The sequence below is a fragment of the Arvicola amphibius genome, chromosome 5 (assembly GCF_903992535.2).
Source record: "Arvicola amphibius chromosome 5, mArvAmp1.2, whole genome shotgun sequence".
Classification (NCBI taxonomy): Eukaryota; Metazoa; Chordata; class Mammalia; order Rodentia; family Cricetidae; genus Arvicola; species Arvicola amphibius.
Genome location: NC_052051.1, coordinates 48,000,940 through 48,022,593, shown reverse-complemented (window position 1 = coordinate 48,022,593; position 21,654 = coordinate 48,000,940). Strand labels below are relative to the sequence as shown.

Sequence of the window (21,654 nt, the reverse complement as noted above, 5' to 3'; positions counted from 1 at the left end):
CTAAAGCTCACCAAGTGAGTTAGATTGGCCTGCCAGTGAGCCCTGAAGGAAGCTGCCTGCCTGATTGGCCTGCCAGTGAGCCCTGGAGGAAGCCGCCTGCCTGATTGGCCTGCCAGTGAGCCCGGGAGAAAGTTGCCTGCTCGGGGTCTCTCCAGTCAACACCTTCCATGTCGTTGCTACACTTGGCACTTTTTAATATGAGCACTGAATTCAGGGCCTTGTGTTTGTGTAGTAGCTGAGCTATGGCCACAACCTGAACTGTTAGAATTTAAATGTCACAAAAATGTGACACCATTGTAGGACCTCACAGCCATCATTATCCTCCTTTCTAAGGTTGTTTTGTGTGGTTACAGGCCACTTGTGAGCATGCTATAAGATAGGACAGGAACAGTGCTCATCTTGGTAGGATAGTAGTTGCCCCAGCACCACTTTGAATGAATGAGAGTACACAATGACAGCCCTCAGATGTGCAGCCACCTAAGGAAGTAGGGTTCTGTCCCCACTTCTTTGTATTGAGGAAAGAGAATACACAGCAGTGAGCCGACAATGGGGTCTGATGATTGTCCCTGTCAGAGAACTCCGCTGACTTGGAAATGCTGTCCGCAAGAGGAAGTGTGGGCACCCTGCAAAGGGGTGTCCTAGCACACTACAGACTGAGCCCTCCCCTCACAAATGACACCTCTGCCTCCTTAGTCCTTTGTTGAGATGATGGCTTTCCAACATGCTCCTGGGATGGGCAGGCAAGCTGCCCTGTTCATAGGGATGCTATAGACTCTGGAGACTCCCCAGAAGCATGCAACACCGTGGAGTCCCCAAAGCCCGAGACTCCCTGCCCTTTAGGATCATCTCAAGCACCCAGGCATGGGGACCTCCAGCAGATCCGATGACAAAACACTCAAGCAGTGGCCAGAGGGGCTGAGGAAACAGTTTAAGGGGTAAAGGGCTTGCTGTGCAAGTGTGAGGACCTGGGTTCGGATCCCCAGAACCCACATACATCTGATGCACTATGAATCCGTATTCCCAGCACTTCTAACTTGAGTTGGGAAGCAGAGGCAGGAGAATTCCAGGAAGATGATAGATCAGCTAGCCTGGCACACAGAGCAGAAAACAAGAGACCCTTCCTAAATGAAATGGTCTGGGGCTGAAATTTGAGATTATCCTCTGAGTATCACACACACACACACACACACACACACACACACACACACACGCACGCACGCACGCACGCACGCACGCATGCAAGCACAGGTATGCACAAACACACATTGACTCTTAAAGGCAGTAATAAAGAGGTTAGGAGTCTGAGTCTGAGGAAGAACGGGCGTTGTGGTTTAGTTTATATGCATCTGATGTCAGGAGCCTCCTCACCTTCCAGGAGGCCCTCGTGGAGAAGGCTTGTCCTGGCCTGCCTTCTCCTACCACTCCTCTTCCCCACAGGCTTAACTCAGCCTATGGCTGAGCCTCACCTCTCAACACGCATGCCCCGGGACTGTTTCCAGGATGTTTTTGGCTCCTTGACAACCCTTTCCTGTTTTGGAGGCTAAAATGTGGCATTTTAAAAGTCAGAGAGGTTTTGCTGAAAAAACAAGATTCCACTGACTAAAAAGGAGGAGTTTCTCACGGGGAGGGCCACATCACCCCATGGCGCTGTCCCCTCTATTCAGGCTGACTGGCCATGTCCCTCCCCTTCTGACTCAGCGCCACCCAAACTGTCTGTGGCTGTCTCTGTACTTTCCTCATGTGTCAAAAACTCTGAAACTGTCCTCAGGTTTCAAACGAGCGGGGAAGACGGCCCGAGAGCTCTGAAAGCGGGTCCTCCTGGCCTGCATCCATTGAAAGGAAGTCGCCGGCATTCATTTTCATGCCGAATGCCCAAGCCCAGGCCCAGAACAGACCAAGCAGTTAAAACAAAAGCGTGGATTCCACAGAAAAGCTGCCTTCACGGGGGGCGGGGGGGGGTGTGACTTGCTCTCAGCTTCCTGTAAAGACAGGCCCCCAGGAGACTAAGGGGGGCAACTCAAGGGCTGGGTAGAACAGAGGCTCTGGAGTCTTATGTCTCGGAAATATCTACTCTCAGTTGGTGGATTATATTGTCACATTCTTGGATAATCACAAATTTTGCCTTTGATAAAAGCTGTGCTGTTGTAGACACCTGTACCTTCAGTTTGACACTTTAGTTGGTGTTTTGAAAAAAAATTCAAAGATATAACAACATTCCTTATAAAATGTATTTTATTGTTTTACATACAACAAAATTATTAGATATTTCTTTGAAAATAGAATTTGTACACAAAAGAATATGATCTAAGTTCTTACCAGTCCATTTCTTTTGGTTCTGCTGTTTGAGCCAAGTCATCACATCACGGGAGCTCCCAGGGTTCAGTGGGGAGCGGGGCCATGGCCGCTGTCAGGCTGAGGTCTTTCTCATTTGCCCCAGGAAGTCATAGGTCTGCTCTGAAAGGTCAAATGGTTTGTGGACCCCGTCTGGTGACAGCAGAGCCTTCAGGGAGCCCTCGTTCTCTCTGCTCTGCTTGAGGAAGTCAGCGATGGCTTTCCACCGCGCAGCCTCTGTCTCCTCTTCGGCCCACTTGAACGGGGGCAGCAGTGTCGAATGCAGAAGAGGGAGCACACAGTCATGGTAGACGAGAAGGAACTCGGCCTTCAGGAGCTCCTGGTCTCTCTGGGAAGACATCACCACAGAGGAGCTATGAGAAGACTTGTGTCATTGCTCTCAAAGTACAGAACCCTGTGAGCTGTCAGCTAAATGTCACTGAGAAGCAGGACAGAGGACCTCGCAGGGAATGGGCTCTGAGCGGGTGGGAGCGCAAGTCTGACTGCGAAGTAGAGCTTAGCGGTTCTCCCTAAGAGCTCTGCAGTGGCTCTGAGACCAGCGTTTGTCTCCTATGCACCACTGAGAGCATCACATGTTCCATCAAGGAGACAAAGTGTTGCAGTCAACTAGTCTGACAGACACACAGACACACATACACACAAAATGCAAGTTGTATGTACAGACTCAGCTGGATTATAGTCTGCTGGAAATAACTGTCTCAATATAAGAAAGAAATGGGGCTGAGCACCGTGGCGCATGCCTTTAATCCCAGCACTCAGGAGGCTGAGGCAGGTGGATCTCCTTGAGTTCTAGGTCAAACAGGTCTACTTATCAAGATCCAGGCTAGCAAGGGGCCTGAATAAAAAAAGCTTAACTCAAAAAACAAAACAAAGAGGCAAGCATTCTGTGGGATCTGGAGAAAAGAGGCCCAAGAAGGGGGGACTACTGGGAAGAAGTGAGGGCTCCTCAGTCCTGAGGGCATCATACCCTCCCTAGACAGAGCCAAGAGGCGGGGGTGGGGGTCTCAGAGCACACTGCCTGAGAGCAGGAAGCTCCGCACACTCTACGCACATGCAGCCGCTGCTCACAGGGAGGGTCGGGCACACGGTAAATGGGGCGGCACTCACCCACTGCTGTTCTAGAAAGGTCCAGAACTGCAGACTGGGTAGTGCAGGGCTACCCGTCTCACGGAGGCTCAGGTACCAACATAATGGCTGCAGTTCCCGCTCCTAACCAAGGTGTAGCTTTTTATTTCTGCTCTGTTTTCCTCTTACATTACTTGTAAACAATTAACACTTTCAGGAACAATTAACACTTTCAGGTGTGTCCAGCCTTCTGCCATTGGGACAGAATGCATCTTCTGCAAAGTTAACTCTTGAAAACCATGAAAAAAATTCAACAGAAAATCTCAGTGTTTTGGGCTGGAGAGATGGCTCAGAGGTTAAGAGAACTGACTGCTGTTCCGGAGGTCCTGAGTTCAATTCCCAGCAATCACATGATGACACACACCCATCTATAATGAGATCTGGTGCCCAGAACACTATATACATAATAAATAAATTTTAAAAATCTCAGTGTTTTAAGTGCGTTTACAGTTTTGTGTGGGGCCATACCCATAGCTGTCCCGGGCACGTGTGGCACATGGGTCAGATGTGGCCACTGCCTCCTTCTATAAGTGCATGTTTGTAGGAACACAGAGCTTTCACATGCTGTCTATGGCTGCTTTCCCCCCACCCCCCAACGACAGTAGCCTTGCTGTGGGAGAGACACCAAGCCCTGCAAAGCCTGTCTGAAGTCACTACCTGGTTTTAAACAGAAAACGCCTGTGGAATTTTCTGTTCAGTAGATTCTGGTAGTGATATCCCGCCTCACTGGTCAAGGCCAGGCTTGCCTGGCTAGACCAGGTTTTTGCAGGTGTGTAAATAGAGGATATTTGCTAGCTAACTGCTAGGCTGGTTTAGAGACTACTTCATTAAGCAAAACTCAGGTGTGAAATGGCTGACTTGTTTAGGGCAAACATGCTGCTTTCTTAGATCATGTCTGTGCAGCCACAATGGCGTGCACAGTCTAGCGGAGTAAGGGGTTACACACACCCAGGACTGCCTCCCTAAAGCAGAGGCCTTCAATGTGTGGAAAATCAGTCTCGAGGTCAGTGGGAAAATCGTTACCTTTTCTGATCGTTTTAGTGTGCTTTCTTTCTCGGCCCATGAACTCTAAAGAAGGAAACAGAAACGCCGTATTAGTCAGACCACTCACAAGTCCTGGCAGCAACTTCACCCTGTAGTTAAGGTTATGGGCAGGGTCAGAATTGCTGCACAGAATCTAATACACAAGAGGCAACACTATTGCCAGCAACTCAGAACCAGCCTGACAGGGAAGGCAGGGCACATCGGCAAAGAACGCCTCAGAAACCTGTGGTTATTATAAGGCAAAACCAACTTACCAAAAGAATGGGTAAAGCAAATGCCTGCCAATCACACACAATGCCTAGAAGTTATGAGCTTCCAAGGTGAAACAGCAACAAAAATAGGAAGCCCTGCCAAGTACCCCATGCCAGGGACTCTGCCTGACACACTGGTGACGGGGTGGGATGTGGCAGAAGGTCGATTTGCAAGTAAACATTTCCAGCCTGTCCACAGGCTTCACAAAGCTTCTTTAAATAGAGAATCCAGAGATCAACGGAACCCATACAGGGATGAACTGAAGACCTTGCAAAGCAAGTTCCTGGCAGCCCGTAAGGCTGGCAAAATGTGCCCAGCCTCCAGGCCGACTGTCCAGGGCTGATTTGTGTATATTTATAGGTAATTACCTATCAGTACTGAACTCTACAGGTAACCTGAAAGCATCAGCCTCTCCTGGGTAGGACAGGTGCCTGTGGTCACATGGTGCTGAGAAAGAGACCCCCCTCTTCATCTCCTGGAGAAAGGATGTGCTGATGAGACAACCATGAAGTTTTGGTACGGACAGGGCTATTTCTGCCTCCTGGGACTGTGACCCCCCACCCTACTGCCTCTAGAATGAGAGACCCTTTCCAGAGACACAGCATTTTATGGCAGACCAGGTGTCATTGTTATTAGGACACTAATCACAAGCTAAACTCAGCTAAGTAAATCCAGGAGACTCACATACCTCAAATGTAAATCTTAAAAGACAATATGACTTAATGTGAGAACCACTTAGTGACGTAGACTCACTGTCCGGAAAATCGCCACTGTTTGTCATTCAGGTGCAAGGACTTGACCTCAGCTTTTAGTTCACAGAAAGCAGTGCAGGATGTCACACAGAGGGACTCGGAGGGCATAGAAAGCATGCGTGGGGGTCACTGCCACCTCGCCAAGACCCAATCCTTTCCTTCTGAATCAAACAGAAGCCTATCTTTTCCAGTTCCCGTCAAGTTAAAAGGATCACATGACTGGTTTTGACCAATGAAATGTTAGCAGATGTGATCAGGTACTTGAGGCAAAGGTGTGTAAATCCCAAGGTCAATCTTTGCCCTTTCCTGCAGGGGCAAACAGCAAAAGAGAAAGCCGCTCTTTCCAGATGGTTCTAGGAGAGAAGTAGTCTTTTCCCAGCCTTTACCCCAGGTAACTATGGGATGGAGTCATGCTGGATGGCGACCATTAGTGAGAACAACTAAAGATACCTTACCCCAGGCTGCTTCTCAGACCTCCACTGGGAAGCCTGCCTGCTTTCTTGACCTCTACTTGCAAAGTACACCTGGCCCTCTCCCTTTCCCAAGTCTGTCCTGTATTGGTTAAAATCCTCAGCTTGCTGCGGGCCTGTTGTTTTGTCTCTAGACTCCAATATGAAAATAGCCTTGCTCTGCTGTGCAGATTCCTCTGATCCAGAAAATACGTCATCAACCAGAAAAGCCTACTGCTGTGCCACGAGATGGGATTATAACTGAACCATGGCTTCCCTTTGGAAGTTCTCATATGCTCTTCAAGAAAACTGTGTCCAAGAACACTGGGCACAGCTTACTTCATGAATAAAACCCCAACAAAACTGTCCTCGTGCTTTCTGGGTCTGTTCTATAAGATTGCCTCCCTGTCTCATGACATCACTCTCAGCAAGACTTTCAGCTGACATGGCCACAATCCTCCTGGACACGAGGAAGCATCCTTCAGTGGGCTGTCCTGGTCGCCCATCACCCCCGCCTTCCTCGCTCTCCACATGCAGCCTCTGACCTTGGCCACCCATGGCCCCTCCACATATATCACACCAAATTGGATTCAATCTGCCTCAAAGTTTCTGCTGATCCTTCCACACCTGTGATGCCATTCCTGTCAGCAGGTCAAACTGAGCCCCCAGCCTTTCATTAGGTCCTTCTCACCTAAGGATCTTTAATGAGGCAGAGTTCTGATCGTCATTTGCTGCTTTCGTTAAATCTTTGAGGCTTCCAAAACAAACTTGGCTTTGGCACCTGCCTTATTATCTGTGTACGAGCCTTGCATGGTCACAAGGCGACCCTAATGCTTCAGGTTGAGACACACAAAACAGCGGTTTTGGGAATTCAAATTCAACTGAAAATCAGAGATTTTCAAACTATCCACTTTATTATTCAGCTGCCATTTCAGACAGCACAGTGTGCTGAATTCAATTAAAGGATGTTATGCACAGCCTGACTCTCCTGAAGCTCAGCTGACGGAACACAGACTGCTCTGGAGTTTCGCTCTCCCAGCATCCTCTAAGGCATCTTACATGCCACTGCATCAGGGAAGGTAGCACCTGGGAATAACAGTCACCATGCTTGGGAAGACGAGGCTGAGTTCCCTAGACAATGAATGGGGACTGGGAATTACTGGGATACAGCAGGTTTCATCACGGTACATGGTACCCACCCTGAGAGCATCCATCACGTCGGGCTGCTCCAGGAGCATAGGGAAGGTGGCCAGCACTGGATGACTAATTACATCTGAAACACACAACAGGAAGAATTCAAACTTCATTCTGATTTGACTGTATTTGATTTCAGTATATCTTAAAATTATATGCCAGTTATTTGCTGACAGCACTTTTTACACACTTTGACCTCCAGGAGGGTTCGGAGGCTCAGACCCATCCTCTTTAATCCCTCTGTGTCTCTACATCTGATCTTAGGGAGTTCTGAAACAAGGTGTCCAACAAGGGAGGCCACACTGTGTCTTCTGTAGAAGGGGATGAAGGGAGGTGGAAGAGCAGTTACAATTCCCTGGACAAAGACACTGGAATCCATTCGCAGGGCCATAAGCAGTGCCGTTGCCCTGACTCTTCCCACAGGCCCTTCCTCTTGATGCCATCACAGAGTCAACACATGGATTCAAACGGTGGCATTTGTTTCTGGAATGCCGAGTGCAATACAGTCTGCCATCCTGTGCCTCAGTAGAGAACCACAGCCAGAACGGCCTCCCTGCCTCTGGGAACAGCCAGTAAGCCTGCCTTTGAGCAGTGACTCTGGTAACTGCTCCCCTCCCGGTTGGTAATGCTTAGAGCTCAAGAGCACTCCCTGGAGCTACAAGTATTTCTTTAGACCTTTCTGTGCGGCTTTTGACTCTGTTCTACATTACCCGGGGCAAGACTCTGGTGCAGGCTGCTTTCTCACAGGGAACGTAACTGTCCATAGTGAGGCAGCACAGGGTGGTCCTGATTCTGCTGCTGCATCCAAACCTGCCCACCCTCAACTTCAATCTTGACAGCACAGATGCATTTTCTTGCCTCGGATCTCCAGGCACATCAGTTACTCTAATCAGAAATGATTCTTATGACCAATTAGTCTAAAAGGCTAAAGGGCATATTGTGGTTTTTGTCTTGAAGCCTGGCTGCTCCACTAGGGTGACTACAACCATACTTTTTCACTTGCCACTCAATATACCCAGCAGGCCGCAGGTATCTGGGCACTTATTGTTTTCTAGAGTTGTGGTGACACACAGAAGATTAAGATGTGTTACTTCAGGAGAAGTTCTTATAGAACGTTCACTCCTCTTGGAATGTTCATTCATGTGTGACAATTTGTTGATTTTTAAAATTATTTTTAATATTTTATTTGGAAAAAAGCTTTGAATTCAAATAACAAAGATTGGGGAGATGGCTGAAGTCTAAGCACGTGCTATACAAACATGAGGACCGGAGTCTGTATTCTCCAGAACCCACGCGAATGCCAGTTAGGCGCAGTTTACCCATATTCCAGCAGAGAGCGGACCCTACAACTAGCCAGTCAAGCCACGTGGGAGAGCTCTGGGCTCAGTTAGAGGCCCTCCCTCAGTGAATAAGGTAAAGAATGATGGATGAAGATAGCCAGGACTAAGCTTGGACTTCCACATGCATGTGCATTCGTGCGTACATGCATCCTTGCACATACACTATACAAACATACAATGAAAGAGAAGTACCAAGAATAAAAATAGGGCATAGAAACTACAACACTACTTGATTTACTGACTTGTAACTATTCACGGACACACTTCACTATTTTAAGAACAGCTATTTGAGCCGGGCGGTGGTGGTGCATGCCTTTAATCCTAGCACTCAGGAGGCAGAGGCAGGCGGATCTCTGTGAATTCTGCTTAGTCTACAAGAGCTAGTTCCAGGACAGGCTTGATAGCTACAGAGAAACCCTGTCTTGAAAAACAAACAAATAAACAAACAAAAAGAACAGCTGTTTGGTATGACTCTGGTTTCTTCCTGGTAAGATGACATGCACAGGTCACAGGTAAAAATAAATTCTGATTCCTAGACCGAAAAGGAAACTGTTTCTACATAGGCTCAGGATCTTAAAGGCCCAGAATGGAAAGAAGTGGAAAGGAATTGAATACATGTGAGCTCACAATGCCGCTTCTAAGTGATGTGTTGACCCCAGTGCTATTTAATGTCTTATTCCATGTGCCACATCTGTAGGCAGGAGACACAGGCTGGCACAGAATGCATACCTTCAAGGGTTGCAGCCCCAACCCACAGGAAGCAGCCCAAACTTACCAGCGCTCTGCAGGTTTGTCCTGTCTCTCAGGAGCACATCTCCAAGAATTTGTCGATAAAATATCAGCAAGTGAGCGGAGCACATGCTCCCCACCAATGTTTCGGGCAGCAGGCTGGCAGGAAAAGAAAGGCACCCATTACATAGACCCTTTCAATCCAACCTCCTGGGCTTTTTCTTCTGTGTATTACCAAAATGAACAGTTCCAACTTTTATTATTAGAAAAAAAAACCATTTTGCAGTTTAAAGGTAAACTTACCTCACACTCGGGCACATTAAGCCAGAGATAACTTGTAGTGATAAGCTGTGGGCAGGCCTGTTTCTCATCGCACCAGGCTCTCGCACGGCTAGCTTTATACCCGAAATAACAACATACAAACTGTATTTATTTAAACACTGCCTGGCCCATTAGTTTCAGCCTCTTATTAACTAACTCTCACATCTTGCTTTACCCATTTCTAATAATCTGTGCCCTTACTACAATAGCTGGCCCCTCAGATACACATTTTTAGGTCTCAGCACTGTGCTGTATGCTTGTGCGTCCACGCTCGCACACACACCCATGTTAAATGTCAAATACAAAGGAAAGTCATTAAAGTGTTGTTCTGGAAAGGGACTAGAGAGTTACAGGCTTGAACAAAAGCATGCTGCTGCCAAGCCTGATGTGGTGGAAGAAGAGGAAATGCCAGTTCAGACTATTCACGGACTGGGTGGGTCAAGGGAGGCATGACAGATCTGACCTGAATCCTGACTTTGCTATTTCCTAGCAGTCAGATGAGGGATTAATTAATCACTCTCGGTGTGCTTTTGTTTCTTTACTTGTACGATGCCAAGAGTAATACTCGAATTTCAGGTTACTGAAAGGATTAAAATGAAGCAAGGGTAGCATTCAATATAGTATCTAGTATACAGTAAGGGCTCAAAAACATAAAAGACAACAACTTAACATTGAAGTTTAGATGGTATCAGCTTAAAATAGATTATTATAACTTTTGGGTCTAATATGTAAAAAACATCCCCATGGTACACACACACACACACACACACGCACGCACACACACGTGCACACACGTGTGCAAACAAATATACACAATCTACAGACTATAGCCAAATGGAAATGGAAAGGTGAAAGTATCAGTGCCAAAAAATCAATTAAACAGAAAAAGAAAACAATATGAAAGAAAAAAGCTACAAGACATAGAAGATAAGTAACAAAAATACCAAAATGATGACACTCCCATGGGCAACTATATTAAATGTAAGTGGATCAAAACTCCCCAGTCAAAATGTACAGATTGGAAGATAGAATTTAAAAAGATAAGTTCAACTATATGTTATCTATAAGAAGTTTGTTTAGACTCAGGAAAAACATAATTCAAAGGTTACAAAGGTGGCCTTAATTTTTAAAATTAATCCTTTATTTTAATATCCAGTATATTTTAGAAGGAACAATGATCACACAGGTAATGCTCAGGCTTCTGGCTGGTTGAAAGAGGAGGTGAGTGTGGCCGTTAGGCTGGTGTGCGGGAGCAAAGGAGTCCACGGGTAACTAGTTTCAAGGAATGTAGATGAGCACCCCAACTGCTCCCTCCCCCTGCATTCCTAGGGTGTCTGACCACAGTCATATGCACTATCTGGCCCACTGAGCATGCAAAAATACTGATTTGGTATAAATTCAAGTTAGATTTCATGGGTTGACTACTGAGGACCACTTACGGTGCCCCAATGCCACCATGGCTGTGGCCTCTCTGGGCAGTGCTCCATGGAATGCCAAGTACAGGGCTCAGGCTGAAGACCTGCCACTAATTTTTGCCAGGGGAAGGGGTGGACTGTTCCTTCCTCCTATTGCCCCCCCTTTTCCATCTGTCTGGAAGGTGTGGGTACTCCCTCAGCATGGGCACTCCTTTCCTTCTACCTCCCTTCTCCATGAAGCAATGGTGTCTCACTTTTTTTTCTTAGAAATTTTCTCATTTTTTCCAGACCTAAGATGATCAGAAAGGCTAAGCTAAGAGCTGAGCAGAAGTGAAAACACACTTCACTTGAACTCCACCTCGAGACCAGCAAACAGGAACGGAGGGCTAGAAATGTGATGAATGGATCCAGCAGTAACAGTCCTACTGCATTTTTAAACAAGAGTAGACTATAAGTAAAAGAGAGAAAGGATGGGAATGAATCAAACAGATGAAAGAAAATATCTTCAACATCTTCATAGGAATTGATACAAACCACTGGACTGGATCCATGTTTCCAGACACTGAGGACCCCAAGAGCCAGAACTCAGAACCCTCTCTCCTCAGGACCTCAGAAATACGCCTTTGGTCAAACCAAATCAAGTTAAGCCCCTTTGGAAAAGGAAGGTCTATGCCTTTGATATCGGCACTCACAAGGCAGAGGCAGTAGATCTCTGTGAGTTCAAGGCCAGTCTGGTCTACAGAGAGAGTTCCAGGGACAACCACAGATATATAGTAGAGAGACCCTATCTCAGAAAAAGAAAAGAAAGGAAGGAAGGAAGGAAGGAAGGAAGGAAGGAAGGAAAGAAAGAAAGACAGAAGGAAAGACAGAAAGACAGACAGACAGAAAGAAAGAAACAAAGAAAGAAAACAGCAACAGAGCTACTGTCAGGTAATATGCTCACCACCAACTGAGTCTATGGGCCCAATGGTCAGGGCCCTTCCTTGTTCAAAGAAACTGGTTCAAGAAGTGGGTCTTAGCTGGGCAGTGGTGGTCCACACCTTTAATCCCAACACTTGGGATGCAGAGGCAGGAGAATCTCCCATTTCAAGGCCAACCCCATCTATGGAATAAGTTCCAGAACAGTCAGGGCTATACAGAGAAACCCAGTTTCAAACAAACAAACAAGCAAACAAAAAAACAAAAGAGGTAGGTCTGCACTTTGTATTTTCATGTCTTATGATACCTAGGGCATATGCAAAAATGCTGGATGGGTGAGAGGCCGCAAGCAAGCTGCAGCTGGGTCTTGGGTGAAAACAGGCACCAGTGAAAACTGAAACTGGCTTCTTGTCAGTGCTTATGCCTCCACGGTTGTAATGCTTCTTGGCATAATGGAAAGAGCGCCACTGAGCATCTCTCAGCACTGAGCAGAAGAGAACTGTGCTTAACCACAGGCGAAGCTGGTCAGCAGGGGAAGGCGGGGCTTTGAAAGGGAGGAGGAGAATAATGTGGGTGGAGTCATCACCCTTCTTCCCAGGAGGAGTAGCTTCTGAACAGGACAGCCCTGAACAGGACAGCCCAGCCCAGCCCAGCCCATCTTCACTTCCCTGGTGTGGAAGCGCAGAGAACCCTGCAAAGCTCACATGCTGGTGCCCAGCCTCTTGCCTTGAACCCACAGCACAGGTCTCACAGCCCATAATCCTCTGGCCCCAGAAAGTCCAAGGCCTGGTTTCCATGAGAGCCGGCCAGTGATTGGATCACACCAACAAGGTGCTCACAGCAGAAGGGCAATTTCAAGACCCAGCTCAAGTCTGTGGGCCTATAAGAAAGGTACCCACAGCAGACAGGCAGGAGAGGCTGGGGACAGCCAGAGTGGGGAGTGAAGACCTTGAGAAGCTCAAGAGGACACGAGCAGGAAAATCTCTACTTGGAAATTGCGTCACACATCCATTTCTGTGCCTACTGTGAGCTGCATTTAACACGCTTCAGTTGGTCCCTGACGTCCGGGGGCGGGGGTGGGGGCAGGGACTAAAGACTTTTGTCCATGACTGTACAACCCAAGGTAGTGCCCGGAGCTTCACAGAGATAGCTGCCTTCCTGACCTCGGCCACACAGAGGTCTTGATCTGGAGACAGGAAAGAGTATCTGAGAAGCAGAATTTGAGCCAAGAAAGCAGCATTGAGAGCGGTCCCTGACGGTCACTGATGGGCCCTGGAGTCTGGCCCTGCTCAGGCGGGGAGCAGCGAGAGAGAGAGAGAGAGAGAGAGAGAGAGAGAGAGAGAGAGAGAGAGAGAGAGAGAGAGAGAGAGAGAGAGAGAAGACAGACAGGATTTGGTCTTTTCTCTCACAAAGGCTGCTACTGTGAGGAGTTTGTCTTCCTCACCTCAAAAAGGAACGATTTTTCAACTAAGACTGGCCAAAAGGGGGGAGGGTGGATTAGAGGCTCTATGAGTATCTAAGGAGAAAAATTGTTAAAAAGCCAAGAGTAAATAATCCCCATGAACACATTATTAATGGTTGCTGACAGACTGAACTGTAAAGGATGCCTCGTATGTCAGCATGAGGCCAGAACCAGGGCTGTCTGGGCTGACAGCACAAACTGGACTGAACTGACCATGTTCGAGGGGCAGGCCAAGCCTTTTTCCAGTTCCCTACTTCACTAAGAATGTTAAATTCTAGCATTCACTTATTGTGTGTGTGGGTATGTCCGCCACAGCACACAGGCAGGGGGAAGGAAGGTGACCTTTAGGAGTTGGTTTTCTCCTTCCTCATGTGGACCCTGGGGATCAAACTCAGCTGGTCAGGCTTAGTGGCAGGCACTTTGATGTGTAAAACTATCTTGCTGACACCTACTTCCTGTTGACTGGGGAGCAGCAAGCAGGTCCTGGCAGGGCAGCCTCCTGCAGCAGGCTCTGCCCTCTACGAGGTCTTCCCTTCCCACAGTCCCTATCCTTCAACCCTTCAAAGTCTATTTAAATTCCCTATCCTATGAGCTAACACACACCTAGGTATTTTTACCCATAGGAAATGTAGACATATGCAAATATTATATGCCAATATTTAGAGTTTTATTCCTGACTGATCAGATCTAGAAACATCAGTTAATCCATGGATAAGTCAAGAGTAACCTATCCATAAAGGGCAACACCATCTAGAATGAAAAGGACAAAGTTATCAAGACACCCACAGCATGACTGAGCCTCCAGTGCGTTCCACTGAGTGAAAAAAACCAGATTCCAAGTCTATACAGTACCATTCACGAGGGTTTGGAAAATACAGAAGAGCTAAGAAGACAGGAGTGGCTGCCTGAGGCTGGGGCTGGAGCCCACTGACATGAGAGACCTCTTGTTTTAGAGAGAATGGGATGCTCTCCATCGTGCCTGCAGGGACTATTACATCATCATGTACATCTGTCAAGACTTGAGAACTGCTTGATAGAAAGGTAATTTTACTATATGTGAATTAAGTCTTCCTAACCCTGACATGGAAAAGAAGACCCCTTAGGATAGGACTACACTGGTAAGACCTGTCTATTCAACAGTGTCTAAATTATCTAACATGATATCTGTCATTTAAAAACCTAGGTGTATATATCTGTGTATCACGTGTGCAGGTGCCCACGAAGGTCAGAATAAGGCATTGGATTCCCTGGATATGGAGTTATGGACGGCTGTAAGCTGGCTGACATGGGTGTTGGGAACCAAACCCAGGTTCTCTGGAAGAGCAGTCAATGCTGTTAACCAATGGGCCATCTCTCCTGCCTGACATCTACCATCTGAGATACTTGAAGAGGAAGTGAATCTAAGCTTTATTATACTGTTCTGTTGCCTGTTGGATTTTGACAGAGTACTCAAAGAGGCAAAGAGAAACTAACAAAAGTCAAAGAGAAGCCCCCACTCCAGTTATCCCCCAAGGGAGGCAGGTCAGTCACTCACCTGAGCATGGCCCTTGACCTCCAGTTCAGAGAGCGCAGTTTCACCAGCAGCTGAGGCTGCCTCCGCATGCTTATCATCTGACGGAACACACTGCCCTGGGCTACGAAGGCATCAGGAACATGGAAACAGAGTGTAAGTGCTTGGGACAGAGTTCATTTAAACAAATATTCAGTGAGAACCCATAGCCAGTGGTGCTGGATTGCATGAAAGGCAGTGGTCACCCACCCAGCTCCCGGAGCCTGTCTGTACTTGAACGCCTATGTGTCTGCAGAGGACAACTCACAGGGCACCGTGACAGGTACTCTGTGACATGAAGAAGGGGAGCTGAGAAAACATGCCTGGCTGACCCACAGACTCCAAAGCCCTCTTGTTCTGAAAGGTGGGACCCTGCACTATGGGGCAGTGGTGAGGGTCTACAGCACCAAGCCAGAATCAAGATGGTGGAGCATGCCAAGGTACTGCAGGTCTGTTGAACTTGCACTCTATGAGGAAGGACCGCATCTCTCTGACTGTCCATTTTCCTGCTTCTCCAGCACACTGCTGGGTGCATGGTACAAAGGGCACTCAGTTTCTTTTGGGGGGCAACTTGGCATGCACTCAAATAGCCTTTTCTACTCATTCTATATTTGTCACGAGTATTATGCTGGCAGTTTCATGTCAACTTGACACACGCTAGAGTAATCTGAGAGGAGGGAGCCTCAGCTGAATGCCTCCATAAGATCAGGCTGCGGGCAAGTCTACGTGGCATTTTCATATTTAATGACTGATGGGGGAGGGGCTAGCCCATTGTGGGTGGTGCCATCCCTGGGCTGGTGGTTCTGGGTTCTATAAGAGGGCAGGCTGTGAGAGCCATGAGGGGTAAGTCAGTAAGCAGCACCCCTTTATAGCTCCTGCCCTGTTTGAGTACTGCCCTGTCTTCCTTCCATGATGAACTACTGTAGTGGTTTGAAAGAAAATGCCCCCAAACAGAGTGGCACTATTAGGAGGTGAGGCCTTGCTGGAGAGGGTGTGTTCTTGCTGGAAGAGGTGTGCCACTGTGGGGGTGGGCTTTGAGGTCTCCTAAGCTTACACTTATGTCCAGTGTGACAATTCACTTCCTATTGTCTATGGATCAAGATGTAGATCTCTCAGCTCCTTCTCTAGCACCACATCTGCCTGCATGCCACCATGCTTCCCACCATGATGATAACAGACTAACCTCATTATAAACTAGCCCCAGTTAAATGTTTTCTTTTATAAGAGTTGCCATGGTCATGGTGTCTCTTCATAGCAATAGAAATCCCAACTAACACCAGGTATCAATCCAGGTCCAGTAAAAAGGAGCTGAGACAGAGTCCCCATTCTTCACAATTTTCTACCATAGAGTCTCAGATGTGTTAACAAAAACCACATACTTAGATAAAAGTGGCTCAATCTCCATACTGACGACACTTTAAGGACTGTGACTCAGCGGAAAGCGTGTCTTGTTAGGACACAGGGACATTCTCGCAGCTCTACTGCCTGCCTCATCTTGAAGGAAAGGAGGGTAATGCAGTTTGGGTTTAGATGTCACACATGTATGTGGTGCATAGACATACATGCAGATACATACACTCACGCGCGCACACACACACACACACACACACACACACACACACACTACATCTTTTTAAAAAAAGACCTGTAAAGAAGAGGTGGTGGGACCTTTTGAGGGTGGGATCCTCAGGGACACATTAGGCCCCTGGGGCTGTGCCTATGAAGTAGATAGAGGGACCCTTGCCCCTGCTGTGTTCCCAGCCATCATGGGGGAAAGACTTCTTCACCACATACTTGACCATGCTGTTCTTTGCTAACACAGGCACAGAGCAACAGGGCCAGTGACCACAGACTAAACCCCCTCTCCTTTAGCTTGCTTGTGGCAGGATTCTGGGGTTAAGAAGCCCCTAGCAGAGGGTTACACATAGGTTGTACCTCTTCTGGACACCGAGGGGTCCACTTCAATGCCTTTTTCATAAGGAGTGCCACCATTCAAGAAGAGTTCATATGTTCTATAAAAAAAAACAGCATACGTGATGGTCCGTGTCGTGGGCATTTGTGAACCAGACTTAGTTAGACATATGCTTCAGGACAATGGTATTCTCGGGCACTTCACCCAACCATTGGTAAGCGAGAATCAAGGTGCTGATTCTCTCATGAGCACCATCGAAACAGACAGACGCCCCCGACTTAGTACTAACTGCATGCAGAACAGGTGATTTTCCACATAAAGAGCTAGATCCTGACGTCACTAAAATGATTTGTGTCGATAAGTAATGATTCTTATTTCTCAAACATATCAAATTATTATGTGCAATGAAGTCATTATAAACTTCTACCTCATTCTCCTCCTTTTCCCCTCCTCCTCCTGCTAGGTAAGTGCTGTATCTCTGACTTGCTGCCCTCTGGCTCCCATGTGCTTCGCTTTTATGGGAGGACAACTTATGTGTGCACAGAGAAGGTAAAGTTATTCGCCATTCTGCTGTCTGGAGGGGTTTACCTGGATCCACCCACACAGCTCTGAATGAACCAAAGTGGAGTCACAGTGTTCCTATCAGTCTTAGATTTCCTCCCCATAACATACACTGAAGGGGATTAAAAATAGCTGTGACTCCATTTCCCGACAGGTCGACATGTACGTGTCTCCTTGTCTCCTCTACTAAGCACAATAACCCTATAATATATGTAATATATTGTAATTTATATATACTAAGTTAACATAATTTTTTTAAAAAAGCAATTGTAAGAAATCAGGGTTCCCATAAAGATCCACTGGTGACAAATGCCCTCTCCTCCTGCTAGGGTGACGTCAGATAACCAGTGGCCAGAGCTGAGAAGGCTGTGAGGGAAGTGTTGTATAGCTATCCTTACAGGAGGCTTTGAGATAGGAAATAATCTCCAGGTTAAAGATGGAGGAGGCTGAGACCTGAGATGTTAAGGAACCTAAACAATCACCCAGGAAGAGCTGGGTCCAAAGCTCTGGATGGTAGAACTTCCCATCCAGAATTCTAGTCTAGGTCTGTCCCTCTGTCTGTCCATCTGTAGTCCTCCTGCGAGGTAACTGTTTATATCCTTGACTTAGGTCATTAAAATTGTGATCGTCTATTTTCTTGTTAGTTTCTGAGATGGTGAGGTGATCCCCTCACCCTTGTGTATGGAACATGGGTATTGGCCCATCTGTTGTTGCTCTTACGGCTTCAATTTGTCTACAGTTGCCGCCACCGCGATTTCAGCGTCCTGCCTGCTGGGAAGGCAGAGGGTGGTTGCAGACAACTCAGATGCCCACTCTCTGAAGGATGCCAGCTTCTGTTTGCAGCGTGCTGAATGCAGGGCTCTCATAAGGATTACAGACTGAGTGTTCTCAGCAGACAGCCCATGAAAGTATCCTTTAAAACACTGATCTCTGAGTTATTCCTTTCTTACTGGGTGAGAATGTACACCGGTCTCCATCCTTTCTCAAACACCAAGATCAATGTGAAAAGCCCTCTTTCCAAAACTTGTTGAAATATTAACAGAATAAATCAGAGGAGGATAGTCCCTAGAAATTTTCTACAAAGTTGCTCATTTGTGAGGGATAATAAGCTCACTTACTTTGCTGGAATAGGAAATCCGCTGGCATCGAAAAGCTTCAGAAATACCCAGCCACAGCTTAACTCTCCTCTCTCACCAGTGGACTAGAAATAAAAGAGGCACAGAGAATGGTGTCTGAGATAAGCACTCATAAGCAGTCAGCACTCACTCTGAGGACTAAGCTGTCCCTCAAGGAAAAGAAGCTGTAACATGCCAGGGCTCCATTTTACCTGTAGGTCAGGTGTTAAAAGTGGTACTTCAAATGACATCCCTTAAACCTGACCCTGAGCTAACTATTGCTATTGGATCTCTAGTGCTAACATAATTGGGGGACAATGTCAAATTGCAGGATACTACATGACATTCTGAAGCATTGCTTTATAGGGGGGTGGAATTGAGGAATCAATAACTCAAAGATCCCCTGTAGAATATTCCTTTCCACCGTGTAAATATATATCGCTGTGATTGGTTTAATAAAGAAGCTGACTGGCCAATAGCTGGACAGGATAAGATTAGGCAGGAGAGCCAAACTAAAGATATTGGGAAGAAGAAGGGCGAAGTCAGAGGAGTCACCAGCCAGCCAGAAGAAAAAGGACATGTACGAAATGAGGCAACAAGCCATGAGCCACATGGCAGCACTTAAATAAGAAATATGGGTTAATTTAAGTTGTAATAGCTAAATTAGTAATACGCCTGAGCTACTAGCTGGGCATTTATAATTAATATTAAGGCTCTGGGTAGTTATTTGGGAATTGGCTGCTGAGACACAGAGAAACTCTGTCTACGATCCCCTCGCTAGGAAGCTCAACCCTCCTGCCATTGCCAGGGACCACTGGGGGTCACTTGGCTCTTCTCATGTCCTACCCATCCATCTTGAAGATGTACAGGACGATGCAGTAAATTACCATGACCTTCCTGTGACAGCTCTCTGTCTAAGCTGCAAGGCCAAGTTTATATGCTACACCTCTCAAGCTATGACCAGAATATGGACGCGTGGAGTCACTAGTGAGGGTGGACACCGCAGGGTTTAGTATTCTCATGACAAACATTAAAACACGTTTCCCATGTTCCCTTGCCACTTTCTCACGTCACTGAGTAAGAACTGTGACCTACAAAGTTAAGTGGACTTGGCTCCCAGAAGACAAGAGGTGACTGAACTCCCCACTACTCCCCCCACACACCAGAATATCCTCAGGACTTTTTAATTACCTCTGGAAAGTCCCACACTTTATCAGTGTTTGCTCTTTAAAAGCAACTGGGGTTTAGTGAGGCTATAAATGCCAACAAACACCCCTTTGCTTTAAATACCACTTAGCAGTACCACATGAAAATAAGGAACCAGGGCAGTGCGAAGGCCCAGTGAGCCAAGGGGTCTGTTGCCAAGCCCGACAACAGGAGTTCGATGCTCAAGATCACATGGTGAAAGAAGAGAGTTGACCCACAACTGTTCCCTGACCTCCTTGGTGTACCCACGAATAAATGTAAAACTTTTTTAAAATGATAGTCATCATCACTCCGGTTCCTTCATAGTTCAATTTCTGATACACAGAAATCCTCCTCTGAGATTAAAGTGTGAATGTCCCCCCACCAGGCATGTGTGTTTGAATCCTGGTCCCAACTGGTGATGCTATTTGGGATTTGGACCATGCTAAGGGAAGTGGGCCACAGGGTGGGACTTGAGGTTTCTGGTCCAGTCCTACTTCCTGTTCATGGTCTGCCTCCCTCTGCTGCAGGCCTTCCCTGCCACGATGGAGTCCCTAGAAGTGTAAGCTAGAATAAACCCTTCCCCTAAGTTGCTTTTGTCAGGGCATTTCACCATAGCAACAGAAGTGTGGCTAACCCGGCTTCTATTATTTTGCTTGTAAATCAGACACATTCCTAATTGTTCCCCTTTGATGCATCAGAACAGTTTGTCTTTCAAACTTGACATACATTGCGAATATAAGAAATTCCAAGTTCAAATAATATCCCAAGGTCTGGAGTTGAAGAATTGGACCTGATGAAACAGTCACCATCGAGCAAGCATGGCAGGATGCCAGCGACCTAGAGTGATAAGGAAACCAAAGTTACTGCCGGAAGGGAAGAGTGGGCGAGGCTTCCAGCCTCATCCATCTGCGAAGGGGCTCATGCCTTTGCCTTATAATAGAGGGAGATGATGGAGGGGGTGGGGCAAGGAAATAGCTCGGTGAGTACAGGGCTTGTTGCCAGGCCTGAGGACTTGAGTTTGGTCTCTGGACCCAATGGTAGGAGTACTGACTCCTAGAGACTGCCCTCTGACCTTCGCTTGTATGTTGTGCCAGGTACATGCCCACACGGATGATGTGGGATTTCCCTCTAAATGTTGTGATTACCATTAATAAATAAAGAAACTGCTTTGGACCCATAGGAGGGCAGAACTTAGCTAGGCAGAAAAGCTAAGCTGAATGCTGGAAGGAAGAAGGGCAGAGTCAGAGAGAAGCCATGGAGCCGCCAGAAGACAGATGCCGAAACTTTAGCTGGTAAGCCACAGCCATGTGGCGATACGCAGATTAGTAGAAATGATTAAATTAATATGAAAGAGTTAGCTAATAAGAAGATAGAGCTAATGGGCCAAGCAGTGATTTAATTAATACAGTTTCTGTGTGCTTATTTCAGGGCTAAGTGGCTGGAACCAACAAGTGGCCCTCTTTCCTCCAACACACAGATGTGCTAAAACAGACAAACGTAAAACAAACAAACTTTATAGAAAGTAGATGGACCAGATTCACATGTCAGTGACTGGAAGGGGGAACATTTAGCTTCTCTGTTGACAGGGGAATTACCTTAAACTTTCTTGATTTTTTTGCTTAGAACAGGGAAAGAAGCAAACTACTATAAGTCAGTCCCCAGTCCTGCATGTTTTACTTACACAACCACTGCTGTTTGCAAGCAAAGCTAAAGCCAAGACCAACACACACTTGTCCTTATTCCTGCCTTACAGACATCCCGTTCCCTTTGTTCAACCCACTCCATCTCCCCGGACAAGGAAACCCTACCCATCCCCAAGGCTTAGTTTCCCTTGCTCAATGTCTCCCTTGGGCCTGTGGGATGAACTCTCCTCTCCTCTCGCCACCGTGCTTCCAACACCCTCGGGGCCTCAGAAGCACCGCACTCTGCCTGAATGGTCCACAGACCCCAACTCACAAGCAGCACCAAGGATAAAT

At 47.0% G+C, this 21,654-nt stretch overlaps 1 protein-coding gene across 3 annotated transcripts in view; it reads right to left on the bottom strand.

Annotated features, from left to right (window-relative positions):
* Window positions 1–2,278: 2,278 nt before the first annotated feature.
* The window catches only part of Nphp1 (nephrocystin 1), a 55,463-nt gene continuing 36,087 nt past the window's right edge, over window positions 2,279–21,654 (bottom strand). For 2 of the 3 annotated variants that reach the window (XM_038330457.1, XM_038330458.2), the window contains exons 13-20: window positions 20,405–20,515; window positions 18,494–18,576; window positions 16,838–16,914; window positions 14,888–14,987; window positions 9,284–9,396; window positions 7,174–7,247; window positions 4,501–4,545; window positions 2,279–2,680 (exon numbers count right to left, since the gene is read on the bottom strand). In XM_038330457.1, coding sequence (XP_038186385.1) covers window positions 2,408–2,680; window positions 4,501–4,545; window positions 7,174–7,247; window positions 9,284–9,396; window positions 14,888–14,987; window positions 16,838–16,914; window positions 18,494–18,576; window positions 20,405–20,515 — 876 coding nt within the window. In that variant the 3' untranslated portion in view covers window positions 2,279–2,407. The remainder of the gene's footprint in view (window positions 2,681–4,500; window positions 4,546–7,173; window positions 7,248–9,283; window positions 9,397–14,887; window positions 14,988–16,837; window positions 16,915–18,493; window positions 18,577–20,404; window positions 20,516–21,654) is intronic. The other variant, XM_038330459.1, reaches the window with a different exon arrangement.